The 24,146-nt window shown below is 37.9% G+C and overlaps 1 protein-coding gene across 1 annotated transcript; it reads right to left on the reverse strand.

The window, feature by feature from the left end:
- Positions 1-3,473: 3,473 nt before the first annotated feature.
- Positions 3,474-22,848, reverse strand: fra10ac1 (FRA10A associated CGG repeat 1). The gene is made up of 14 exons (XM_007571135.2): positions 22,734-22,848; positions 21,049-21,128; positions 20,766-20,858; positions 20,297-20,342; positions 18,666-18,742; positions 18,376-18,459; positions 18,132-18,216; positions 17,321-17,366; positions 8,367-8,480; positions 5,732-5,774; positions 5,262-5,392; positions 5,093-5,146; positions 4,037-4,121; positions 3,474-3,634 (listed from the first exon to the last, which is right to left on the reverse strand). The coding sequence occupies exons 1-14, from the start codon at positions 22,749-22,751 to the stop codon at positions 3,592-3,594; spliced, it is 999 nt and encodes a 332-aa protein (XP_007571197.1). The 5' UTR covers positions 22,752-22,848; the 3' UTR covers positions 3,474-3,591.
- Between the last annotated feature and the right edge of the window lie 1,298 nt (positions 22,849-24,146).

Here is a 24,146-nt window from a genome sequence, read left to right on the forward strand (position 1 = left end):
GTCATATATCGTGCAGGATCTTAAAGTCTCCAAAGGAGGATGAGCCTCTGGGGGGGAAAGAGGATCAGTGGATTGATTCTGATCCCTGTCTGATTCACTGCTGCTGCTGCTTGGGTCTGTTTTCAGCATATTCTGCATGCAGGAAGCTCGAAATTTTGTGCTGCTTTGTCATCTTTTAACAAGGTTTATGAACTGCAAAATATTTTTGCCTTTAAAATGAAGGATGCCTCTTAGGCATAATCTCACAAGATGGAAGAAGCTTAAAAGGTTTCATTTTACAGGATCTTCGTCTGACTGTTTAATCAACGTGACAGTTTGCTCCCCAATTTAGGCAAGAGTGAGATTTCCTTTTACTGACTGCAGCCTGTATTTACACAACTCTGTCAAAAGAACATTTTTCTCTGCTTAAATTTGGATGAAGGAGCTAGACATAGGAATAAGATACAGTTTGATCATTTTGAGCAAAAATATCACAAACAACACTGTATTATAGTGTTAACAAAAGGATTTTAAGCCAAAGTATTGTTGTTGCATGCTGGCAATAGTTTTAACAGGGTTACCTGAAAGGGCTTTTATCGACATCGCCTTTTGAATGTGTCAAGGCTTTCAGCTTACACTTGTATCTACTAACATAAGTAGAGGAATACATTTGGGATGACAGTACTTTAGAAAATAATGATGCCAAAGTCTCCAGCTTGATTTTAAGTTCATAAGGTAAACAAATATGTCTGTTTAGTGAGGTGACATAAGCTAGGAAAAATGTCTGAGTAGCTCGAAGACCTTACAAACAGGCACTCTATGGAGGGATTTAAAAGCTCTCCCTGGTAAGCTATGGCTGCCTGTAATTTACCCGAAAGGCAGATGACAGATGGGACAAAAAATGTATTTGAGAACATTAAAATTCTGTCAGACTTTAAGCAGATGTTGTCCTTTTTGCTCCCTTTCTGACCAGCATTGTTTCCCTTATGTTCCCTAGTATGTACCAGCCACTTACCGGAAATATTTATTTGTCACTTTTCTCAACAATTTCAACTCATGTTTTGGTTTAATGACTCTATAGTTCTGTACTTATCAAAATTTGATTCCAAGCGATGTGACAGGTAGTTTTTTTGTTTGACCCCAGAAAGTGATTTCATGCCAAGGCTACACATGTAATGAGAGTTAAACTATCAATATTAAATCAGACAACACACTCACTCCTTTGGCTCAGACACAAAAGCAAAAAAATGTGCAACAATTTAAGCCATGCAGAAGGATATCAGCTGGTGATTAGATCATAAAGATACAGAAAATACAGTAATGGAAACAATTTTCTTAATTTTTTTTTTCTACTGTCAATCAGCTGACATTTTTTTCAGTCCATTCTCTGATTTTTTACGAGAGATTTTCAGACAGCACCAGTACATACCCTATATTTCCCGTTTTAGTGGGCTTGACGCAAATGGTTGTTTTAAAATTCATTTTCACATGCTTTTGATGTATTAATGTTTCATAACCTAAATATTCTGTCTCTGAAATAAGTCTATATGCACAACTTAAAAAGAATGATGGAACATGCTCCTTTAATTTTTACCCCTTTACTGGTATCCTTTCTAAGTATAAGACTAGCCTTCTTCTAGCCCCATGATTGACAGTGCAAAGCAACAAGTGGGGGAAGGGCATGCGCCGTATCATTCTCCGTACTTTAAACCAACATGAGTCCCTGTTTGAAAAGCAAGGCAGAAAGGGAAAAGAAGATAGGCAGCATCAAAGGGGTAAAGTAATTGTATTTATTTAAGATACGGCGCTTAATCTTCTAACAGCCCCATGTAGCTGCCTTTTCTGTGAGCTGACCACTTCAGTATGCCCTTGGACTGAGGGATGTTTGGAGCTAATCTGCAGCCTATTTGTTGACTGAAGTAAACAGAAAGCTTAACTTTTTCTGGGATTTTCTATGTACTATTTCTCTCATGTTTATATTCTTTACAAAAATGTTCCATTGTTAGATGTTTTTTTTTTTTTTTCTGGTGAACAGTTAAAAGACAACAAGCTTCCAATGACTTTCTCATTTCTGATCATTAAGAAAAGCTCTGCTTTTGGTTGTCATCTGTTCCATATTAAGTTTATTAGCTCTCATGACTTGCTTGCAAAGTCACAAATGAATTTGATCTTTTTGATTTATGTTTGCAAATATCTGACAGTAAATTTTGAGGGAGCAGGATTTATTTTTTTTTCCTTATTATTTTATGAAGCTCCTGCTGCACTGAAAAACATTGAGTCAAGAAAATAAATCCTGCTAAAGTTCTTTTGAAGCCTCGATTTGCCTTTTTAGCAATTCCTTGTGTTGTCCTTTTAGAAACTTTTCTTGGTTTTTAAATCTCAACTTGTCTCCTGACGTTCCTTTCAGTGTCATCTATAATAACGCTACATACGGGGAAAACAGCTCCATGAAAACCTGCCTTTATCGTATTGCTGTTCCCCTGTGTTATGCATGTCAAGTATTTAATCTGTGCAGTGCTAGTAAGCTGCTTAAATGAGCCCATCATTTCTGATTTCAAGCCTCTGTTTATAATTGCAGATACAAGTGAAAAGCTTCAAACCCGAGTGTCATCACAATACATTCAGATTTTAGCGACACGTTCTCTAATAGTCGTATAATCCCGTTTCTAATAGATGAAGATCTCAACGGGAAGTCCATTAAAAGTTTGGCCAATAAAACACTTCATAACACACCTGAAAGTAGCTGCCAGATTGTTTTAAATCATCTGGCAGCAGTGCCTCATTTTAAAATGCATTTTGTAGTTTTTATGAGCTAGAGGGCATCCAGGAGAGTCATTTAAGGTCACTTATCAAACATGTGTTACGCCACTGGAAAGACCAGAGTCTAAATAAAACATGGCCTTTTATGACAACATAAGACTAAAGTGATCTGAAGTCTGTTTATAGTCTTAATCCACTCAAGCTTTTTAATTTCAATAACGTTTTAATTAAATAAGTTACAATGGCATTCAATTTCCCTTTGGGATCAATAAAGTATTTTTGAATTCGATTCGTTTTGTTGGGTTTCAACTGATGTTAGCTCTTGGCGCTGAAGAGGCGCTAAATTGTAAACGACGAGTAAAATTTCCTGGGTTTTATCACCAGCTTCAGAAGACTGAATATTTCATGTCAGTTTCCCTCTCACTGCTGCTCTGTCAGATTTTCAAGCTTTTTTTGGTGTGAGGTTTAACCCGTATAAATCTACATAGATACATGCATTTTAAAAATGAACTGAACGCTGTGGTTATAACGCGACAAAATGTTGAACAATGACTGAGAGCTATCAAAAATAAAATGGTGTGAATACTTTTACAAAACAGCTCCTTTTATCATGCCTCACCATGCCAGGAGCCACACACAGCACTCAAACCACTTCCAATTATTCTCATCACGACGGTGCGGAGAGCGAAGCACAAAGGAAGCCGAGATATGTAAACAGAAAACTGACACGGAGAGGCAGGGTAAACATTATGTTTATTTCATGCACGCAAGACCCAAATAGAACATACTTAATATCAGTGGGATACAAAAGGCAGTGTAGTCACAGCAGGGTTGCCGCTGATACCAGCAGATTCAAAGAAACATGTCTTCAAAGTAGTCATCAAACTCTTCCTCCCTAAACAGATGAAACAACCAAAACACAGACATGTCAATTCCTGTCATGCTCAGTGCTGACGTAAAACAGTCGAATAGGGGGGCTGTGATTAACTCTGGCAGAGCATCAGCACTCTACATGAAGTGAGATGATTGTCGGCTTCCAACAATGACTCAGAGCACAAACGGTGAGAAACGGGGAGCAGGAAACGGGAGAAAGGTTTACATGCGGAAAACTTTTCAAAAAAGGGCTCTTGAAGGTTAAAGGTTTCGCCTCCCACCTGTCCTGACAGCTTAAAAAAAACAAAACAAAAAAACGCGGTGGCAAACATCCAAATGAGCTACATGCTGCGTTATCCCCAAAACACACATTCGAGAGCTTAGAGAGGCAGATAATATATGAAGATTAGTCCATTAACCTCACCTCGATTTTTCCTCCACAGCAGGGGCGGGGCCTCGCCAGTGGTCAGCTTCTGATTGGCTGTCTGGTTCATTCCCAGCTTCACTGTCTGTTAGGGGAGTTTAATAGAAAACAAGATAATAGTGAACAGTGTTCTTTTACAAAAATGTAATGCAAAAGAAAGAAAGATCGAAGGAATGAAGGAAAGGAAAGAGGAAGTAAAGAAAGAAGAAAGGAAGGAAAAAAGGCAGGTAAAAGACAGGAGGAAGCATGGAAAAAAAGAAGGAAAAGAGGTAGGATACATAGAGAAAGTAGGTAGAAAACTAGAGACGAAGGGGTGAAAGGTCACAAAGTAAAAAATGAAGGACACAAAACCAGAACAAAGGTCACTGGGAACAAAAGAGGGTCATTTCCTCTGTGAGAGGATTCTTTAAGCAACCTTCCAGGACGGCTGTTGAATAAATGAAAGTTGGTTCTTGTGTCCGTTGGGGTAAAATAACTTGTTACGAGTGGAAACAGGTTAATTATTGCTGTGTGTTTCCTACTTCAGCCTCGTCTTTAGCTCCTTACGTCTGTGAACAACTTACATTCCTAAAAAGGTCTGGTGCTCATTTCCAAAGTCCACCGGCTTCAAATACAAATGCAAACAGAGAGCATCTGTGTGTTTACGGTTCTCACAGCATGCTGAGCTAAATTATATAACAAGGAAGTTTGCTCCTCGTGTACATTTTCACCTTCCCTGCCCTGTGATCCGTCAAGGAACGAAACAAAACAAAGACGCACGGGGGCAGAGGCGCACCTTATGTCACGCTGTTCACAGCGAACGACTAAATAAAAGTGGAGATAAAAACATTTTAAAAAATAAATAAAAGCCAAAGGAAGACAGACCCGCTGTCAGCCGATTAGCATTAACAGCAGGGTTAACCTATGTGCCTCCAGGAGGAGCTGTCAGCGTGTTTTCAGTCAAAAAAGTTGGAAGCAAAGCGATCTGAATGTCCAAGGAAGGGGATAAAAATTGGATTTTTTTTTTTCAGTGTGAAAGTGATCTGTGGGTGTGTAATTTGGAGTTGTGTGCGCCACCTTTATCAGAGTTTTGCCCCTCTGACTCCGAACTGCTGGAGGAGGTAGAGCGGCCTGTGGAAAATGCCAGATAGAGTAATAAAATTTCAATAAAATAAAAATAAAAAATAATTAAATGTTAACAAAGCTGCTTCTGAGTGGTAGATTCATTAAATAGCAGCAGCGGTACCTTTCTGCTTCTTGTGTCTGTGTTTTTTAGAATGAGAGGAGGATTTCCTCCTCTTCTTTCTCTTCTTCTTTGTTGGTTCTTCGTTCTCCTCGGAGATCTTTCTTTTCCTCTTCACTTTCACCTCCTTTCTCCTGAAAAGAAGCACAGATTGACCAAAATGGAACATGGTAAACTCTTAACCCTTGCACAAAAAGCAACACAGAATGAATCAAAGCAAAAGCATATTGGTTTTTAATTATTTTTGATAGTCATCACAACATCGCTGGTAATTTCAGACAGCAGTTATGAGCCGAGGCTGGATTTATAAGCCCCTTAGCACCGCATCACTGTGTGCTCGCTGTCTGTGGTGGTCTGCCCTACTTTGAGCAGACAAGTGCACACTCTCCACAGTCTCAGAAATATGTCTTAGAGAGCCAAATAACCTAGATTTTTTTTTTTAAATATTAAAGATCAAATGTAAGTGGGCTTACTTGTGATGGTAGTTGAGTTTGAACGAGCATTCAGGACACAGTCCTAAAAAAAGAAACAATGTCAGTACCGCTGACCTCCTTGTGGTTATGATGCAAATTAAATGGAAGGATGAAGTCTGGCATTTTGATCTGGAGTTTATTTACACATAATTCTCTTTGTTTTATTATCAGAAGTGTATTTCTCTCCTCCCTAAACCTTTTAGACTTTATACTTCAGGACTGGCGACCGCTCACCTGTTGACAGCTGGAGATAGGCACCAGCACCCTTCTTGACCCCAATGGGATAAGAAAACGGATGAAGGGACGGACGGATGGACAGACAGACGGATGGATGGATTTATACTTGATCAACATCTGTTGAACTTTTAAGGTTTTTTTGAATCATGGCTGCTATTTGTCTTATTTTTGATGAAGTATCTGATCATTTTCAAGGACTATTTTTGTTCATTTATTAATCCACTTAAGTCAACATGAATCATTCTGGCATAAAAGGCTCCTTAACTTGTGGAATAAGCTACAGTTATATTGACTAAAAAAAATTAGCATTCAGTTCAGTACCTAGTAAATTTATGCATGACCCTAGAAATTTTCAAGGTTCTGTCACACCACACCCGCAAACTTTGATGTATTCTATTGAGATTTTACGTGACAGAAAAGGACAAAGTGTTGTATAATTGTGAAGCAGAAGAAAAACGATAACTGGTTTTCGAAATGTTTCGCACTAAAAATTCTGAGACGTGTGCATTTGTATTCAGTCCCCACAAATTTATACTTTCAGAGGACAGTTTTTTGCTTCGATTTCAGCTGCAGGTATGCCTCCATCAGCCTCCCACTTCTTAAAGTTTTTGCCCAATGTTTTTTTTTTACAAAGATTGCATCTTTTAGCTGCAATTTTTAGGTCTTGTCATAGATTCTCAACTGGGTTCAGGTCTGAACTTTGATTAGGACTTTCTAAGTCCTCAAAATGTTCAGATTTTTTTAGATGATGGCTTGAACAGTGCCCTGGAAAATGTTCAACGCTTTGGGGAGTTTGTTTTATAACCTAACCCAAGACAAGACTAGTCTACTTTGAGGGAGGTAACACTCAGACTATTTTCACAACCATTGATATCATATTCACATGTTATTGCTGCAAAAAAAATGCCTGTGTCAGCTCATTAGCAAATGAAGCTATAACTGATGCACCATCATAGCATTTTAATGAAACTTACATGTAAACCCTGAACTACAAACTGCTTCATGTCCAACAAATAATAATACAGGCTGGTAACAAGTTCAACAGACGAGACAAGTCTGGAAAGCTAAATGTTATCTGACTTAGCGTTAGCTGCAGGCAGAGTGAGTGGAGGTGACAGGTGAAGGTGGAGGACTTAACCCACTTAGCGGTCTTTCTTTCTGTGTTGCACAGAACTGGAAAATGTTTCTCCCTTTTGTTTTTTTTTTGTTTTTTTTTTCATCTCTCATCTTTCTAGACAAGTAAGGACAAAGGTGACACTTTCAAAGTGAAAAACGTTATTGATTGCTATTGAGTGCAGCCCAGGGTTTCACTTCAAGACACATACATACTATGAATTAGGCGACTGCCTACAACTTGTACTATTCGAGATGATCAGAGTCAAGGTGGGTGAATAAAAATGGACACCAATTTTGTTTGTAATTTGTTTGTATTTGTGTTGGTTTATCACATAACGTCCCAATAAAATACAATGAAGTTTGTGGTTGTAACTTGACAACACTTGAAAAAAGGCCAAGGGATATAAACAAACCTCTCTTAGGGCCGGTTCCTGTTAACTATGTTTTACTTAAAAACAACTTTCAGATACTGTTCATCTTAGGTTTTCTTGTTCTAACTTGATACTTCTTTTCTCCTTCACCTACTGAGTTTTGTGATTTGCAGTCAAGCGCTGGACAATATCAGAATCAGCTTTACTCATCAAATCTGCGCACACAAACGAGGGATTTGAGTCCAGGATGTATGAGGACTGCACAGATGTTAGCGTCCCATTCCCTGACCCTAGAAATGTTCTCTGTGAATCCGCCGTCCTCTCCACTGTAATGTATGCTACCATGACTGGGTACAAGGACTTGACAGGATAAACAGAAGAACAAGCAGCCAAAATCCAAGGTAAAACTTTAAAAAGCCTTCAAAGGAGTGGAATGATCAAAGCACCTTTAAAGGTTACTGCAAAGTCTGGATGCTTAGAAGGAAAGCATAAAGAATATAAGAGGTTTAAAACTATTCAACATTACTGTCACTGTGGATATTTTGTTTAAGAAAGCCATTTGGCTGCTTTGCTCCAATCATTCTGTTTCTCTGACATCTTCTTGGTGAAGCATAATCTTTTTTTTTTTTTTCCTAAACAGTCACAAATTGGGCTCATACGTAGCAAAAACTAGATTTGTATTTTATGTTTGGCGTTGACCTGCCACTTGAGCTCGTTAAAAGAGCCTGTCATTCTCAGCTTGACTGACTTGGCGGATCCGCAAATTACAGTAATTTCAACGCGATTCTCTGCAGTGTGACACCTGGAAGAGTGTTATTATGGGTTGGGGGTGACAGACAGGTGCATTATCAGCCACGGCGTTGGGTTAACACATACCCAATTACGTATTTAAAACAGATTTTCAAACTCACTGAGTTTGACCAAAGCGTTCCTCTTCTCCCCGTGTTCCACGTAGGCAAAATTCACCTCCCAGCTTTTCAGGCCCTCCTCTTTTCCACAGTGTTTGTTCCCACACTGGAACTGGCCTGAAAGATCAAAGTACATGCAGCACTTTGCAAAAGTTTACAGGCACATTTTTTTACCCTCCCCCTACTTATTCGCCGACTTCTATTTCGATATGCACAAAGTGAGACATAAAAATCAATTGAGTCAGAGGCCTAACAGGGAAAATATTAGAAATAAAGACATAAAAGTTTTATTTGAGAAGTGGGGATTTCACAAAACTTCCAGAAGTGTCAACCGTTCTTTCACCCCTCTTCACCTATCTCTGCACTCCTTCCACCTTATCAACAAAGCTCCTTCTCATCTCCCTTATTTCATCTCTCCTCATGGCCCAGGGCCACCCTCTAGCCACTGCACAGCCCGTCTATTATCCCTAGAGAAGCTTAAGGTGCACTGATCTGGTCTCCGGGGTTCCTCCAGATTGCACCAGAAGGAGCGAGTGCGTCATAGCGCTCCGCTCTTGGCTCGGGGACAGGAGGGGATCCACTGTGGGAAAAGCGACATTCGCCCTCACCTGCAGCAGCTCAAGATGCTTTCAGCAATCGGCTGAGGTGACGCTGGCTGCTGCCACTTCAGGCCGCTGCAGCCAAAAGGCAGACTCACGTGTGAGATTAAGAAGCAATGACGTCAGCTAAAAAAAAAAAAAAAAACAGACAACAACAACAGCAACAAAAAAAAACCAAGAGACGTCTGGCTCTGGTCCGAAGTTGTAACAATTACAGGATTTGCCATCGGGAGAGAAAACACAAACGCTATACTTGGCATGTCTACTCTAAACCGATCTGTGTATTGGTGTATAAATGTTTGTGAGTCTAAAAGTGGGAATGTCACTTTGAGTGGTCAGAAAAGTTAAGTCCATTTCCCATAATGTCACAAAAAAAAGCCAATAAGAGTCTATTTTTGTTTGCACAGTGGCTAAAATAGCATAAAAAGGTCATTATTTTGTGTAATATCTGTTTTTTCTGACCAATGTGAGCGTCTCCACCCCTTCCAGTGAGTTTCACGTTGAGATGGAGACTGTGCTGGTATTTGCAGTGCTTAATGCTCCGTGTGTTGGGCTGCAGTTGCCTTGGAGCTGCATGCACAGCAACTGAAATTAATGACGTTCAAGTAAAGTTTATGAATCAGGCAAACAACTTTTTCTGTAAGATTTGTCCTCACATCATTACCCAGGGCCACTTTTTTCCCCCCGCTCCCCGAGATAAACTTTATTGTTAAACTTTTTTTTACCAGAACTTTCCCTATGATAAATAACTCCCTAAAGCAATTTAAAAAGAACTTTCTGGTTTTGCGTCATCAATTCAAATTAAAGCCCTCATCCCATCACACTGTCAAATTAGTGTCAATAACAACTTCCACCTAGAGACAATAGTATGCTGTTCTGCCCATTAACTCTAACATTGGCAATAAACTGGGAATTTGTCCGTGGTGTTTTCCAAGTCTTTATTATACATATAAAATCCTAATAAATATCTAATGTATGTACATAAACAGTGGTGTTTATAGCTAAAGAAAAGATCACAAAAGCATTTCTTGTGCGACAAACTGCCCTTGAATAAGTTCCAACTCCCTGCAGCATTGGAGAACCAGCTCAGTGTCCAATATAAAAGAATATCATATATTCAAAGGGCACACCAGTGCAAGTTTGACCCCCACCAGAGGTACACACAACCTCAACTCTGGCAGAGTAAAATTCATATTAAATCTGTGTTCAGGCAATTTCTTTTACAGCATAAATGCCAAAAACTCAAATATAATCAAGGCCAGAATTGTTCGCTTAGTTCTGTCAGCCTCCAGCCCCCCGGGCGCTACAATGTCTCATGTGAAAAATAAAATGGACCAATTTAGTCGCTTTTATGTGTTTTGAGGGTTTCTTTTTAAGCGGCACAAAGGGGGCATTTCTGCTTTAACTTCTATTTAAATGCCCACTGAAATAATTTAAAGATAAGGTAAACGACGTCCATTGTGGTTTAACTGTTCCCACACTTAAGGTCGGGTAAGCCTCACATGGGTCTACGAAAAAAAAGAAAAAAAAAAAAAACTGAAACTGACAACAGGTTGGCTAAGTAAAGCCCGCTAAGAGGGGAAACTCCTTCCCTCTTACGTCAATGGCTAATTATGCCACCAGCCAGCAGCTTGAGATCAAGACAGACATTTACTGCAGGACAGATGGCTGCATGATTAACGGTCACTGGATAAAGTCAGAGTTTGAGGCCTGAGTCAGCGGGTATTCATTTTCAAAATCACTCTGAGATACTCGTGACTCATGTGAAATCATTTCTGAATCTTACATGATAACAACTGACGCAGAGCAATTTGTTTGATTGAATTATTTTTGCTTTCTGAGAAAAAAACAAGAGCATCTGTCTAGTTCAGATAAACAAAAATAGTACATGCAATAAAAAAAGAGGAAAGTATTTCATCTTTGACGCTTTTGGATTTTGACCCAGAGGACCTTAGGAGAGTTGTTACATTCTGCTTCAATTTCATCATTAATAACTTTTAAGACAGCCAGAGGCACTTCCAGAAGAAGCTTTGGTTTTTATTAGATCTACGTTTTTAGATCATTTGGCAAACTCACAGTGATTTTAAGCAAACTCTTAATCTGATGCTGGCTAAAAGCCCTGAACATTACAGCCAATCAGTGCTGGGTTTCAGTCCCGTTCATCAGATCACCAGATATAGAGAGTTTTTTTTTTTTTTTTTCTGGTTTACCATCCAAACAAATTGGGAAATCTAAAAAGTTTTGTTGTATATTTTGTTTATTTTATCTTTTAAACTGATTAAACACCTTCTCACATCCCCTCTCCAACAGAGGTGAGGTCTACCCATCTTTAAGTCTAAAAGCCTCTGTGGGATGCTCCTTTTATCTTTAATTATGTTACTGACCTGCCGCCAATTAACCTCATCAGCAGAGAGATGTTCCAGCAGGAGACTTCTTACGCATCACACAGTTTGAATAGTCTAACGCTGAACCTCTGCAAGCATCTTGTAAATATGCACTAAATAGCCAGGAAAATGTTTTTTCTTTAAACATCAATGCTGAAACTAGACTCTGAGATTTTCAGAATCCATCTGAAGTTGATCTCAGTCAGATCCTTCTTACGATCTTGTTCGCAGATTTATGTGAAGGACCAACACAGAGTAGAGTATAATTGTGAAGAGGAAGGGAAATGATTCATGCTTTTATGTTTTCTTTCACCAAAGAACCATGGGATGTATCGAGTACATTCAAGCTGCATCAGTAAATGCTTTATAAGAATACAATCTATTGAAATTGCAGCTGCAAGTCTTTTGGGGTATGTTGAGCTAAAATCCACAAATACTTGCGACCTCTCTAAAAACACTTATAACTGCCTATATTAACAGTTCAAACATCAAATATACCTTAATATGCATTAATGTCCAGAGTGGAAACTGTCTTAGCTCTTAGAGAGAAGCTAGCATGTACACTTCTCAAGGGAATCTCCTCAATTGGCTACCTTGCAAATGACAGCTAATGCTATGTCAAGTCGCATTGAGTTTTGGTATTTCAGTTTCCCAAGCTGCATTTTCAAATAGATGAATTTGTGAATACCAAACAGTGACTAGTGCTCACAGTAACGCCCTCTCTTCCACTGAAGCTCTGGCTCTATGTTTAGGGTCGTTGTCCTGCAGGAAAAGTCGACCTCCCACCCCAAGTCTCAAATCTTCTTTCATCCATTTCCCGTCAACTCTGATCTACCTTCCTGTCTCCGTTTGAAGAAAACTATCCACCACCGCATGATGCTGCCTCTACCAAGTGACACAACCAAGGTGTTTTGTTCAGTATAATTTGCGACATCATCCCTCCAGACATAGGGATTCGCCTATTATCCAAAGAATTTTAACTTTGGTCTCATCCAACAAGTGCACCTTCTTCCACCATGTGAGTCCCTACATGGCCCGTGACAAACTGCCAACAGGACATCTCAAGGCTGCTCGGTTAATCTACATCTGATCAGGATGCTCCCTGAGTTCCTCCCTTCGGAGATTTTTCAGGCATGTTCTGCTGGGAGAAAGATCCAGAACATGTTCGGGGGGAGGGAATGTTTATTATAGCAGTCAGAAATACCCCAGGGATTTTAACCGAGACATGATAGACGTAAATATGTCATCAACAAACTTTCTGTGAAATGTGGATGCAGGCAAATTTTCTAAAATGCGGAGCTGCTCTTCAAAATGGCTGGTCATCGCAACGCTACCCAACATGCTTCTCAGCGCCTGCTGCTGGCCTGTGAGGAGCTGATTTTCCTCGATGTGTGCATATGAACTTCTAAAACTCTGCAAACGACACGGGGAACTGCTAATCCACTTGACCCAGATGCGTTCTCTGTTCGCTTTACGGTTTGAATGTGTCAAACATTCACCCTGTTTTGCTGAGCAAACAGCGTCAGACGCCACTGAGATTACCTGCATTGTATCCATTTCTTTTGACTGATCGCTTTTCCATTAAGAAACAAAGATCTGAAAGCACACAATCTCAGATAAACAGAAAATACTAAACAGTTTGTCCCTGAGATTAAAGCCCGGGAGCAGGGAGCTGTCATTTAAAAATCACATTTAATAGATACATTGCAACTGATCTATTCAGTCTGGCAACACAGAGCCCAGCAGGGTATTGCTAATTATGAAGTACAAACACTCCATGGAACAAAGACTTGGCTAAATACATTATTTAAAGCAGAAGAAGTGATGATTTCACCTATAAATTGGTTTGCCACTTTCATTTTACTTCAGCAGAAACTTAAAGGAAACAGCCAGAATGCAAAATGAAGTCAGATGAGATAAACTACTGAGAAAGCTCTAAATGCCCTCCATCAATCTCATCTATTAGAACAATTTAAGAAAATCCAAGACACACCACAGTAAAAAGGTAAAAATAACCTTGAGAAATAACACTATTCCTTAAATTCTTTGACATTTTCTCAAGTTGCAATCAGAAACTCCTTTTTTTTTAGTGCATAATTTTGGAGAAGGGAAATGACTCATGTTTTCTCCTGTTTTCCACAAAGGCAAATCTGATGTGATACGCATTTATAGTCAGTCCAAATAAAACCCATTGAAGTCAGCGGCTGCAACGTGACAAATTGAAAAACAGTTGCAACGTGACAAAATGTGAAAAAGCTAAAGTTGGCGTGCTCCAGTTAAAAGTGTTAGTCCCCCAGAAGACGCAGAGGTGTGTCGAGTCTCATTCCTGCTCTTTAAGAATGTAGAGACCATTTTTCTTGCAAGATGTTACACAAGCAAAGACCATTCCCCATTTCATCTGGGGACGCCCACGTACAAGCAGCTTAACATCATCTACCGCTGCCCTCCGACCTCCTGCTGACAGCTACACTGAAGTGTAATTTATACCAGAGGAAAAAAAAAAAAAAACCCTGAAAAACATGACCGGGAATGCAGCACTGCAGCTGAACATCTGCTCCGGCATAACAGAATTTCAAGACAAACTGAAAATCTGAGCAAAAACACAAAAGCCTGGTGTCAGTTGCACACAAGCTTTTCACAAACAAGTCAGCTAAATGCCAGTGGGGCCTATCAGCTGCAGGCAAATATCTCCACCAGAGTGGCGACACTACTGTGTCAGCAAGCCGCTAAGAAGGGTGTTTGATGTCAAAAATCACAGATAAAGTTGAAAAGAAAAAAATAGGATTAGAGTATAGAAGCTGATTTCGAGGGCAAACAAACATTGCACTCTCTGTGAATTTCTTCTTTGCAGGGAGAAGAGAAGACAGTGATGTTCGCTGCCCTTGGACATGCTGATATTTGTAAAATAGCTCTAAAAGGCCGTGTAGTTATTACAGTACATCGACTCCTCTCAGATAAAAACAAATACAAAGAGTGTTTGTTCTCGCAGCTTAAGGGAGGGAGACAAAGCGTCTTGCACCTCCGCTATAATATTTAACATCCTCATTCAAAGTGTGAAAGTTTAATCAACATGTTTTATTGGAAGGAAAAGTGATGTTTGATCAAATTATTTTGTCATGGACTTAGTTAGCAATCACACACTGATTAGAGAAAATGAACGTAATGAGAGCACCAATACATTTTGGTAACGGAGAGCCAAAACAAATCCATTACTTTTTCATCAATCTTGAGGGTAATTTAATTTAGCACCGCTCTTAGCCAAACAAAACAAAAACAAAAACAAAAAAAAAAACAGAAAAAGAAATAAGATATGAAGGATTTGTTCAAATCAAAGGCTGTTCCAGTAAACACAAATGAAAATATTAAATCAGCAAGATTACAGTTTGTGGTGTGACAAAAAACATGATCAATACTCCAGAAGGGATGAATAGATAGATGTGTTTTCATTGTGTTCTGAAGTAGAAAAAATAACTTAAGGTTCTCCACACCAAAGAATTGCAAAGAATATTTGCCATTAATGATGTGAAGAATATTGAAGGCTTTCCAGATCATTATAAGTCAACAGTACACAGAGTGGGTCTGGTTTTCCGAAAACGGAGCAGCAGTGAAGAGTGAACGATGAAAACACAGCAAACCCATCGCTAATGAGATAAAACATGGTGAACCCTATGGTTATTAAATCACAATTCCTTCCTGCACCTGGTAGTTTAAAAAAAGATGTTAAAAACGCCCCTGCACACCGCTAAATGATGAATTATGGTACACTAAGTGATAAATTACACACTGCACTTATTAAGTGCCACCTAGAGTTCCAATAGTGTCATAACAGGAGAGCTTAGCATTTAATTAATTTATTTATTTAGATTTTTTCCATAGGGAAAGTTAACAAGGTCCTTTATTGCATTTGATTTGTCATAAAATCCAAAATTTATTAAAACGAAATACTTTTTTTCTTTAAATAAGAATATCAACGTTTCACATTTAGATTTATTCTGAATGTTTTTTTGTTGTTTGTTTGTTTTTTTTTACATATAATCTGTCAGGCAGTCCATAATTCAAACTGGATAATATATTTTTTATATTTTCTAAACCCCGCTCACCAGCGAAGATGGTGACATAATCAAATAATTTTCTGAACAGAAGTCTAAAGCAAGATGTATAAAGAAAGCCTGAAAGTACGTCTGACTCCTCGACCTTACATCACCCCGCAGCCATGAAAGGAAGGCTAAGTGTCCTGGCAAATCACCTTTTTGGATGGAGAGTGGTGGACATGACCAAACGGGAACATAACTCTTTTATTTGAACAAAGACGTTTGCAGCAGAGCCAAAGTGCATGGACCTTATGCGTGTAGGAAAGGTCAGTTTGACAGGGGGAAAGTTCAGCCCTTTAAAACTTATCTGTAAACAGAGATCTAGTCTGGTTATGTCATTTCTATTACACGAGCTGGGACTAACAACACGTACTCCACGTAGAATTGCTGGAAATCAAACACATCTTCTTGCCAATGAATTTTTGCACCAATTCGAGTGTTTGCTCTGCTCGGCTTAAGCCAAATCAGTGTTAAAGTTGTATTCCTTCTATTATAGCACATATTTAAACCTCATTTACATAACTGGATACAACAAAACTAAACGCGAATCCTATATCTGCTCTACAGAGTCAAGTTTGGTATTGATTTCACAGGCGAGAGAGTGCCGTGTTTCCAGCAGCGGTTCAGTTTGACCCACCGGGAATTATTAGCACACAAATCAAAGGGGTGACACTTGAAGTGAAGCGCATCTGACCCATCTAATCCCACTTCCTGTAGAGTACTGCAACAGGGGATGAACTGTCAGAGACCAGGATTACACAGTCTTAATCTGGAACAATATATTGGCTTAGTCAGCCTTCTCAGACACACTTTATGTTTGTGGGGCTGCAGCGGTGTAAACATAAGAGAACTAAAAACTCCTAAGATAAAGTCGGTGTCCTGTTTTAGCTGCTGGAAATATATTGCATTGGATCCCCACTAAAGTAAACTCCCTTCTTTATTTGAAAATGCTCCACAGTACAAGGCAGTTTCTGCATAAACATTCTTGCAAACACAGAGAACGTGTCTCCCGCCTTGGCAGAGATATTATTAAAATATAAAATGAATATGTCTCCCAGCACATCAATGAGCTGTCGAAGCAGGTGCACCCTCACTAAGCTGCAGATACTGTCCTTCCCGGTGAAAACTATAAATATCAGTCACTGCCACACAGAGGAGAGGAGGTGTGGCACTAATCCTCAACAAATAATAGAGAGCAATCATCAAAGCTCTTCCTAAAACTGTCTCAACAGAACAGAGGGAGGATGAAGATGAGAGGCATAAACAGAGCACTAAAGCGTTTTGAATGAGTCAAAATATCAAGGTTATTCGAGCATCCCCTGAAGGTGAGGTGAGGAAAACGTAAAAGAAACAAAACATAGAAAAACAATGAATATTCTATAGTATATTCATATAAGTGTAAAACTAAAGTCTCACATCTAAGTCTCTAGAGAAGGGGAACTTGTTAAGAAACATTATTGTGTTAAGTAATGAGCAAAGAGTCTTTATCTCTGTCCCCATCTAGTGGATGCATTTGTAAACTTCCTGTCATGATTATGATCAAAAAAGTACTAAATGTTACTGTTTAGTGTATTTAAAATCAGTTAGTATTAAATAAAGTGAGCCCTTTCTCAAAATAGTAAATGTACAATATGTTAAAATTAATAAGAATAAAACATTTAAAGTTTCTATGTGAGTGAAAGTCAAGTTCCAGAACTATCCTACTGACTTGAAATGTGCAGCTTGCAAAAGGGCAACTAAAAGTGAAGAAGACTGTGTTTACCTCAGGGATTTTCTGCTAATAAAGACAAGGATTATGGGCTTAGCTATCCATAAAGGGGGAGAAAAGCTTAAGAAAAAAAAAAAACACAGCAACTTTACAGTAATTAGGGAGTGAGACTTACCTTTTCCAGAAACAACTTCATTTTCTGTTCGCCAGCGAAATCCAAACTGTTGGACAGAGATAAAAAGTCATCATTCATGTTATTCTTCCAACTGTTTTTCAGACAGACCAAGATGACTGATGCATTTTTCATCTCTTCTGGACCAGTCTGGTCTATCACAGATAGACCCTAATCAAATAATTTGCTGATTTTACAACTCTGGAAGTAATCAGGACTGGGTTTGGTTAATGGAATTGAACGCAGCTCTCCAGAAAATGTGACTAATCGCAGTTAATTCATTTTACAAGGCAAACAACTTGACATTTTACACATCGGCAGGTTGGCTCGGACAGTTTTTTTTTCCTACTTAATAAATAAAAGTATATTTCAAAAATGTTTTCTCCATTTACTCAGGTTATCGCTGCTTGAAACAAACCAAAAATCTGGGAAAAAAAAAAATCTTTAAGGGAGGCAGTACTATTTCACAGCACTACTTCATCTATTATTAATAAAGTGACGTTTTAAACAAACTGAACTGTCAGATTTTTAAATAGACACCACAGAGTCTCAAAAAACCCATCATGCCACCAACCTCTTTCAACAGCGGGCCGGTTATGATGGAGATTAGTGTCAGTAAGCAAATATTAACCTTCACACTTTATATCACCACTGGGACAATTATCTAATGGAATCCTTAAAGAAACTAGGACAGAGTCAAACAGTGGATTACTCTGCCATGTCTCACAGAAGAAGTGAGACATCTACCGTATGGAGAGTTTTTTATACAGGAAATTTGAAAAAGGGATCAACTATAAAAACGTATTTAGCTCACCTTGTTCTCCTTGTACCTGCTGAGATCCGCAATGCAGTACTCCTTGAACAGCTTGTCGTAATACTTCTTGGCAATTTCTTTTTCCCTTTACAAAAAGTCAGAAGTTGACTAAAAGTGATAAACAGGCTCATCTCATGCGCATGCAAGTGAAGACATTTGAGACCCAGAATGCATTTTTCAAATGTGAGGTGAGCGTCTGAAGCAATGAAGTTTCAAACACGAGCAGCTGACGTTGATGAATCACCATGTCATGTCATCCTCGTCCTCGTCCCTCCAGAGGAAGCGGTGATTTTCACGCAGCACGTCCAGATCGGTTTTGTCTTTAGCTCTGAAATACACAACAGGCCAAACGAGGAAGATTTTAAGCGCAGATAACTCGGGGGGGGGGGAACGATCTCCGTCACCGACTGTAACAAAGTATTTAGCTGGATCGTGACAACGCGTCTCTAACTCCAGTGGCGTAATACAGAAAACAAATTCAGCCACGAGGGTCAGCAGACGACAGATTTTTGAGGAGAAAGGCAGAATACTCACGCAGAGCGTCTGAAGTCAGCCATCTGTCCACCGTAATACAAAATGTAGTCACCGACAAACTTCTTGTGCCGCTCAAACTGGAAGTGTTTATTCAGGATCAATTGATCAGTCATTTCTTGGCAAATACTGACAATTTCCAAACTTCTTTTCGTGACTTTTAATGTAGTCAAATAAGTGAAATAAGTCACATTTTACAAGCAAAAGAAGGAACAATATTAGCTCTTCCCTTCCAAATAATATTAAAAGAGAAAAAATATATTTCTATTAAGCCCTGTGTAAGCTCTAATTAAAATTCAGAGGAACCAGTTTTCTTCAGAAGCTACCAAATTAGTAAACGGGTGTGTTTAATGCAATTTTAATATAAATGCAGCTAGTCTTTGAAAGCCACTAATGTTTAAGAGAGAGCATTGGTGAACAAACATGGTGATATGTCATGTGCAAACAATATTGGGAAGTTTAAATCTCTTTTTAAACCCTGTCATGAAAAAAAAGCTGTCCTTTTCACAATTTCTCACCATTTCCTGCCCCTGTTTGCCTCTCGAATGCTCTTTCTCTATTTTATCTGTGCCAATATTCTCAGCGTTTCCACTGCCAGGTACTCAGAATGCACTGCAGTGTGACCTTCATGGCCATTCCCTGTTGATGGACTGTGGCAAGGCTTGAAAACGGATGATCACAAAAGCTCTCCATCCAACCTGACTGAGCTTTAGCAATTTTGCTAAGAAGAACGGGCAAAATTTTGAAAACTTCAAGACGTGCAAAGCTGATGGCGACATAGGTCGAGGCCAAGTACAAATTCATGATCCATCTTTTCAGATAGTTACTTAAAAGCAAGTAAAACGAACATTCTTTTTCGTTTTGATAAAGGGAGACACACCGGATCAATCAGAGAAATGCACATCTGTCTTTAGATATAATTTATTTAGAAAATCTAATCACGCTGATCAGCATGCGAGAAGAAAGGGAAGAAAGAAGGAAGAAGTGAAACTTAACACATACAATTCTTATAATACCTTTTCAGTCAGGAACATGGTGCCTTCCACCCAGCTCTCTCCCATGTAGGGAGTTTCTTTCAGTTTCTCCCATTTCTGTTTAATTGATAGCCATGTCCCTAAATCAAACCCAGTTCAGAGGAGTTTCGGTGGAAAGGAGAAGAAAAACATCTCCTTTGAGGCCTCCGTTATCAACTCCACAAGAGAAACACCTGCTCAAAAACCTTCATTATCACTTCATTCTTCCCAGTAAATAAGCCAAAGTTTTATTTTCCAAGACTCCACTTTTATGCATGAGTTACCTTCACAAATGCACCAATATAAAAATTTGGGCCAATGCTGATATTAATATTATTGTTATAAACAATATTTACCAACATTATACATATGTATTTCCCTACCCTTCTGTTACTGTAAAACTGACTCTCTGACTTAGGTTTACTTATTGGACCAATATCAGTATGTTAATCATTCACTAACACTGACGGATACTGACGTTAATGTCGAAATATTGAACATACTTAGTTGCTTTCTGTTGTTCTATCACTGAAAAATCAACCAAAATCCTCTGAAGTTTGTAGTTGTTCTAAGGTAAAATGTGAAAAAGGTTCAAGGGTCATGTAATTCAGAAAAGGATACAGCATTCATTGAAATCAGATGTGCTCTTCTGTTTCTGGCTTCCTCTCTGAAAAACAGAGATTTCAACATTAAAATGAAGTTATTCTGAACAACATTTCTATGGCATGGTGGATTAACAGGAAAGGCTGTACTTTCAAAAGAATAAATCATAATAATGACTCTGGCTTGAAAGATGAGCACCAAATTCAAAGGTTATATTTTAAATTTTTCTGGGTTTTTTTTCCAAGTCAATAAGAAGGAAATGGAGACTTCTATAAGGAATAAATCTCTAAATGGAAGTATATAAAATTGAATTTCGCCCCTGTTTATTACCCCGTTTATCATGAAAAGACAAAAATCTGTAAAACTCTACTCTACACCTGGATTTTCATACAATGAAATGCAGAAACTTGAGAGCATTTTTTTGGAAATAAAAAAATCAAACACACATCAGGAGAAGTTTTGTTGTTCCCCGGCAGCAGTACAGTACCTGTCCACTTCACACGAGTGTAAACTGCGGTGAGCCACCTTGGACTGCCGACCTTTTTCAAACGGCTTCTGTAAAATTTCCGCCTCACGTTTCCTGTCAAACATGAACACCGAATGTAAGGCGGATAAACAGAAAGGTGGCAAATAAAACATGTATCTGCTCAGAACACTATAGGAGTATAACAGATGCATGGTTAACCTCCGAAATTTGAATAGAGAAACCATTTCTATGCTTCACTGAGCACAATGAGCGCACGACTCAACTCTTCAAGGTTTCATTTTACCTCTCTCTCGCTTTCTCCGAGGAGTCTCCCTCTCCATCATCATCACTGAAGTCGGAGTCATAGCCACCAGCTCCATGAATCTGTTGATGGCGCACATAATACACAAAAATACCAATTTTAAAAGTTGTGAATATTTCAAATAGACATCCAGCAATCCTGTTCAGAGTTCCAGCAATCCTGTTCAGAGTTATTTGCATTTTGATCCGATCAGGAGGTGAAGTAGTTGTCTTTCCCTTCCAAACCAGCTGGTTGTGCTGCTGATTGTCTGGTTCAAGATGCGGTCATGCTGAAAGCCTCACTTTTTTTTTCAAATTCTCTGCAAAAGTACCAGGATCAGCTGTCATGTAAAGCTATTGTGCATTCAATGATCTGAGCTGCAGCATGAAAGTCACAATGATTCACAGAAGGCTTGGAGGCTCTTTTCCTTTCTGGGTATGATTCCTCAAAGAGTTTTCAATTCTGCCGTCAATACAAAAAAACAATTATTTGTTATAATTGCTGCTTCAACTGTTTTGTCAAAGATTATTCCAGATTTTTGTACCTTTGTTTCGGTACTAATATCCTGCTTAGCTTTTGTATTATGTGGTTGGTGTATATTACAGACTGAGACCACCACTTCAGGTTTACGTTATTTGTGTCAAAATATTTTTACATGGTCTAAAGGTTATTACACAAAAATTTTAAAATTGAAAATCAAATTGTATCGTTTGATCTAATTGCTTTAAATTAAAACATGCTAAAAGATCACTAGAAAACTGCAAAAATAATGGCACACTGATTATCACAGATATAATTATGTTATAAAAAGATATAAAAAGTGCTTGTGGTTTACTTTATATATTACTTTATATATTTGTCTAACTTCAAGTAATATGAAACTATTTGTCTAAATTAGCAAAAGTAAATGTGGGAGATTTTTTTCCCCCACAAAATCCTGAAATCAAATAAAGAAATCAATACATTTCTAAGAAATTTCTAAGTTTCCTTCACAGGTATTTGACATTATCTAAACATGCTGATATGTAGGGCCAAATTAACTCGTCTCTAAATTTTCCTTCAGTGTGTGTGTGTCTTTGATAAAGTGGAAAGCTTTCCCAATTGCTATTTTTTATTTGAAATAGTAAATGCTTAATTAATTATTACTGTGTACTTGTTGGTTTACTCTTACTGAGAACCAAAATGGCTTTAGTTGTAAATTGTTGAAAAATAAATAAACGTTATTCAAATTGTTTATAATTTAATGTGAGCAAAAAAAAAAAAAAAAAACTTAACATTGAATCTAGTGATGTTCCACTAAAAGGATTTTTTAGTAGGTCACCCTCTGAGACAGAAAGAGGGAGATTTTGGTATTGTATCAGAATCCTTATGACCACGAAAATAGCTACAACAGAAATATTTCTATTCCGTTGTGGCGTCAAGTTATCCTGAATTTACAAAAACAATGTCTGAGTGTATTTGTTTGAATTAGATGCAAGCATCATATGTAAGCAAAATAGGTCCCGAAATGTGTTATTTTGTGACTGTTTGACTCAAATGACAGAGTCAACTCTTACACAGGTAGATAACACGCAGTAAGAAGCTAATGCTCCCATGCTAACACACAAACAACACAGACGCAGAGCAGTGAAACAGTTTCAGACTTGTTTAAAAAACAAAGGCTTTCGATTTGTATTTTTATACATTACCTTCACAAGATTCTCCATGAGTTTCTTCGCTCCGTCGCTGATCCCCCCGGTTCAAATGTTTACAATGTGAAAAGATCGTCGATGGAGGATGACGTGCCAGAGAAATCGCGCGATTATGACGTCATATCTAGCTGGAACGCAAAAATTTTAAATAAGAAAAGAAAACGAGAAATTAAGATTATTATTATTATTTTAGTTAGTTAGTTGAAAATAAACGATTATTTTATTTATTTAAATAAATAAAATAAATTAAATTTATTTTCTGTAAAATAAGTAAGTAAAGCTTATTTATTTATGAAGATTATTTTATTATTTGTATAGTTTCCCTTATTGAATATCTAGTTAGTAAAATAAATAAATAAAATTGTACCAAGTTATATGATTAAATTAAAAAAAACATGTAATTATATAACTTTATATAACATTTAACTTTAGTTTGTTATATAAATACAGCTGTCATGCAAAAAATAATGTCACATATATCAATGAGATGGATAGCTCAGTAAACCAATAAATTGCTAAACATAAAAATGTATCAATTGTAAGCTAAATATTTTTTTTTAAAATGATAGTTACAAATTTAGCTAACTAAATAGTGACTTAATAGTTAGGTAAATAAATATAGAATTTACAGCAAGCTAATAAATAAATAAATAAATAAATAAATAAATAAATAAACAAACAAATAAATAAGAATTATTACATTATTATATTTTATGTATTTTTCACTAGTCTTTCCTGTTTGGATGAAAATTTGTGTCTTTCTTTTGAATGGGCCTTTTTTGTTGCTTCTACGCCACTGATCTCGTAGTGTAATAAAGTGTATGGCCATTTGTTGTGTAGTTTTCAAAACAAACATGGAAAATAAGGGAACAGAGTGAGAAATAAGAGGAACACTGGGGAATGCAGCCAGAGGACATCAAAGCAAAATTACTTTTATCTTGGAAATTATGCCTCAGCTGCACTGGAAATTTGGCTGTTTTGAGATTCATAACGTTCATCTCCAAAGAGGAACAAAGGTCGACCCTTTGTACTGTGGACAGAAAATAAGGAATGTATTATTCATTTTGAATTTTTGCGTATAATTCAGAATTAAGATAGATTTTGGGGGGTGAAAGTTCAGCACAGTCTGGGAACAGACATCCAGTGTTTCACCACTTTTCCGCTGAAATCAACAAAGGACCTCATGTGGGCACAAAGGGGGCAGACAGGATGACAGAAGCGATAAAACATCGCTTGTTGCCTGCAGGAAACAGAAAGATTTTTATGCGTTTTCCATGTTTTATGCAACTTATATGCGCTGTCTAAAATAAATGAACTAAAATCATTGCTTTTTTTTCTTTCTTTTTTTGTTGTTTTTTACATCCTTCATGTCATTGTTCTGCTGAAGCGAGGGGAAAGGGGGCGGCATTT

The sequence above is a fragment of the Poecilia formosa genome, unplaced genomic scaffold (assembly GCF_000485575.1).
Source record: "Poecilia formosa unplaced genomic scaffold, Poecilia_formosa-5.1.2 Scaffold274, whole genome shotgun sequence".
NCBI classification, from domain to species: domain Eukaryota; kingdom Metazoa; phylum Chordata; class Actinopteri; order Cyprinodontiformes; family Poeciliidae; genus Poecilia; species Poecilia formosa.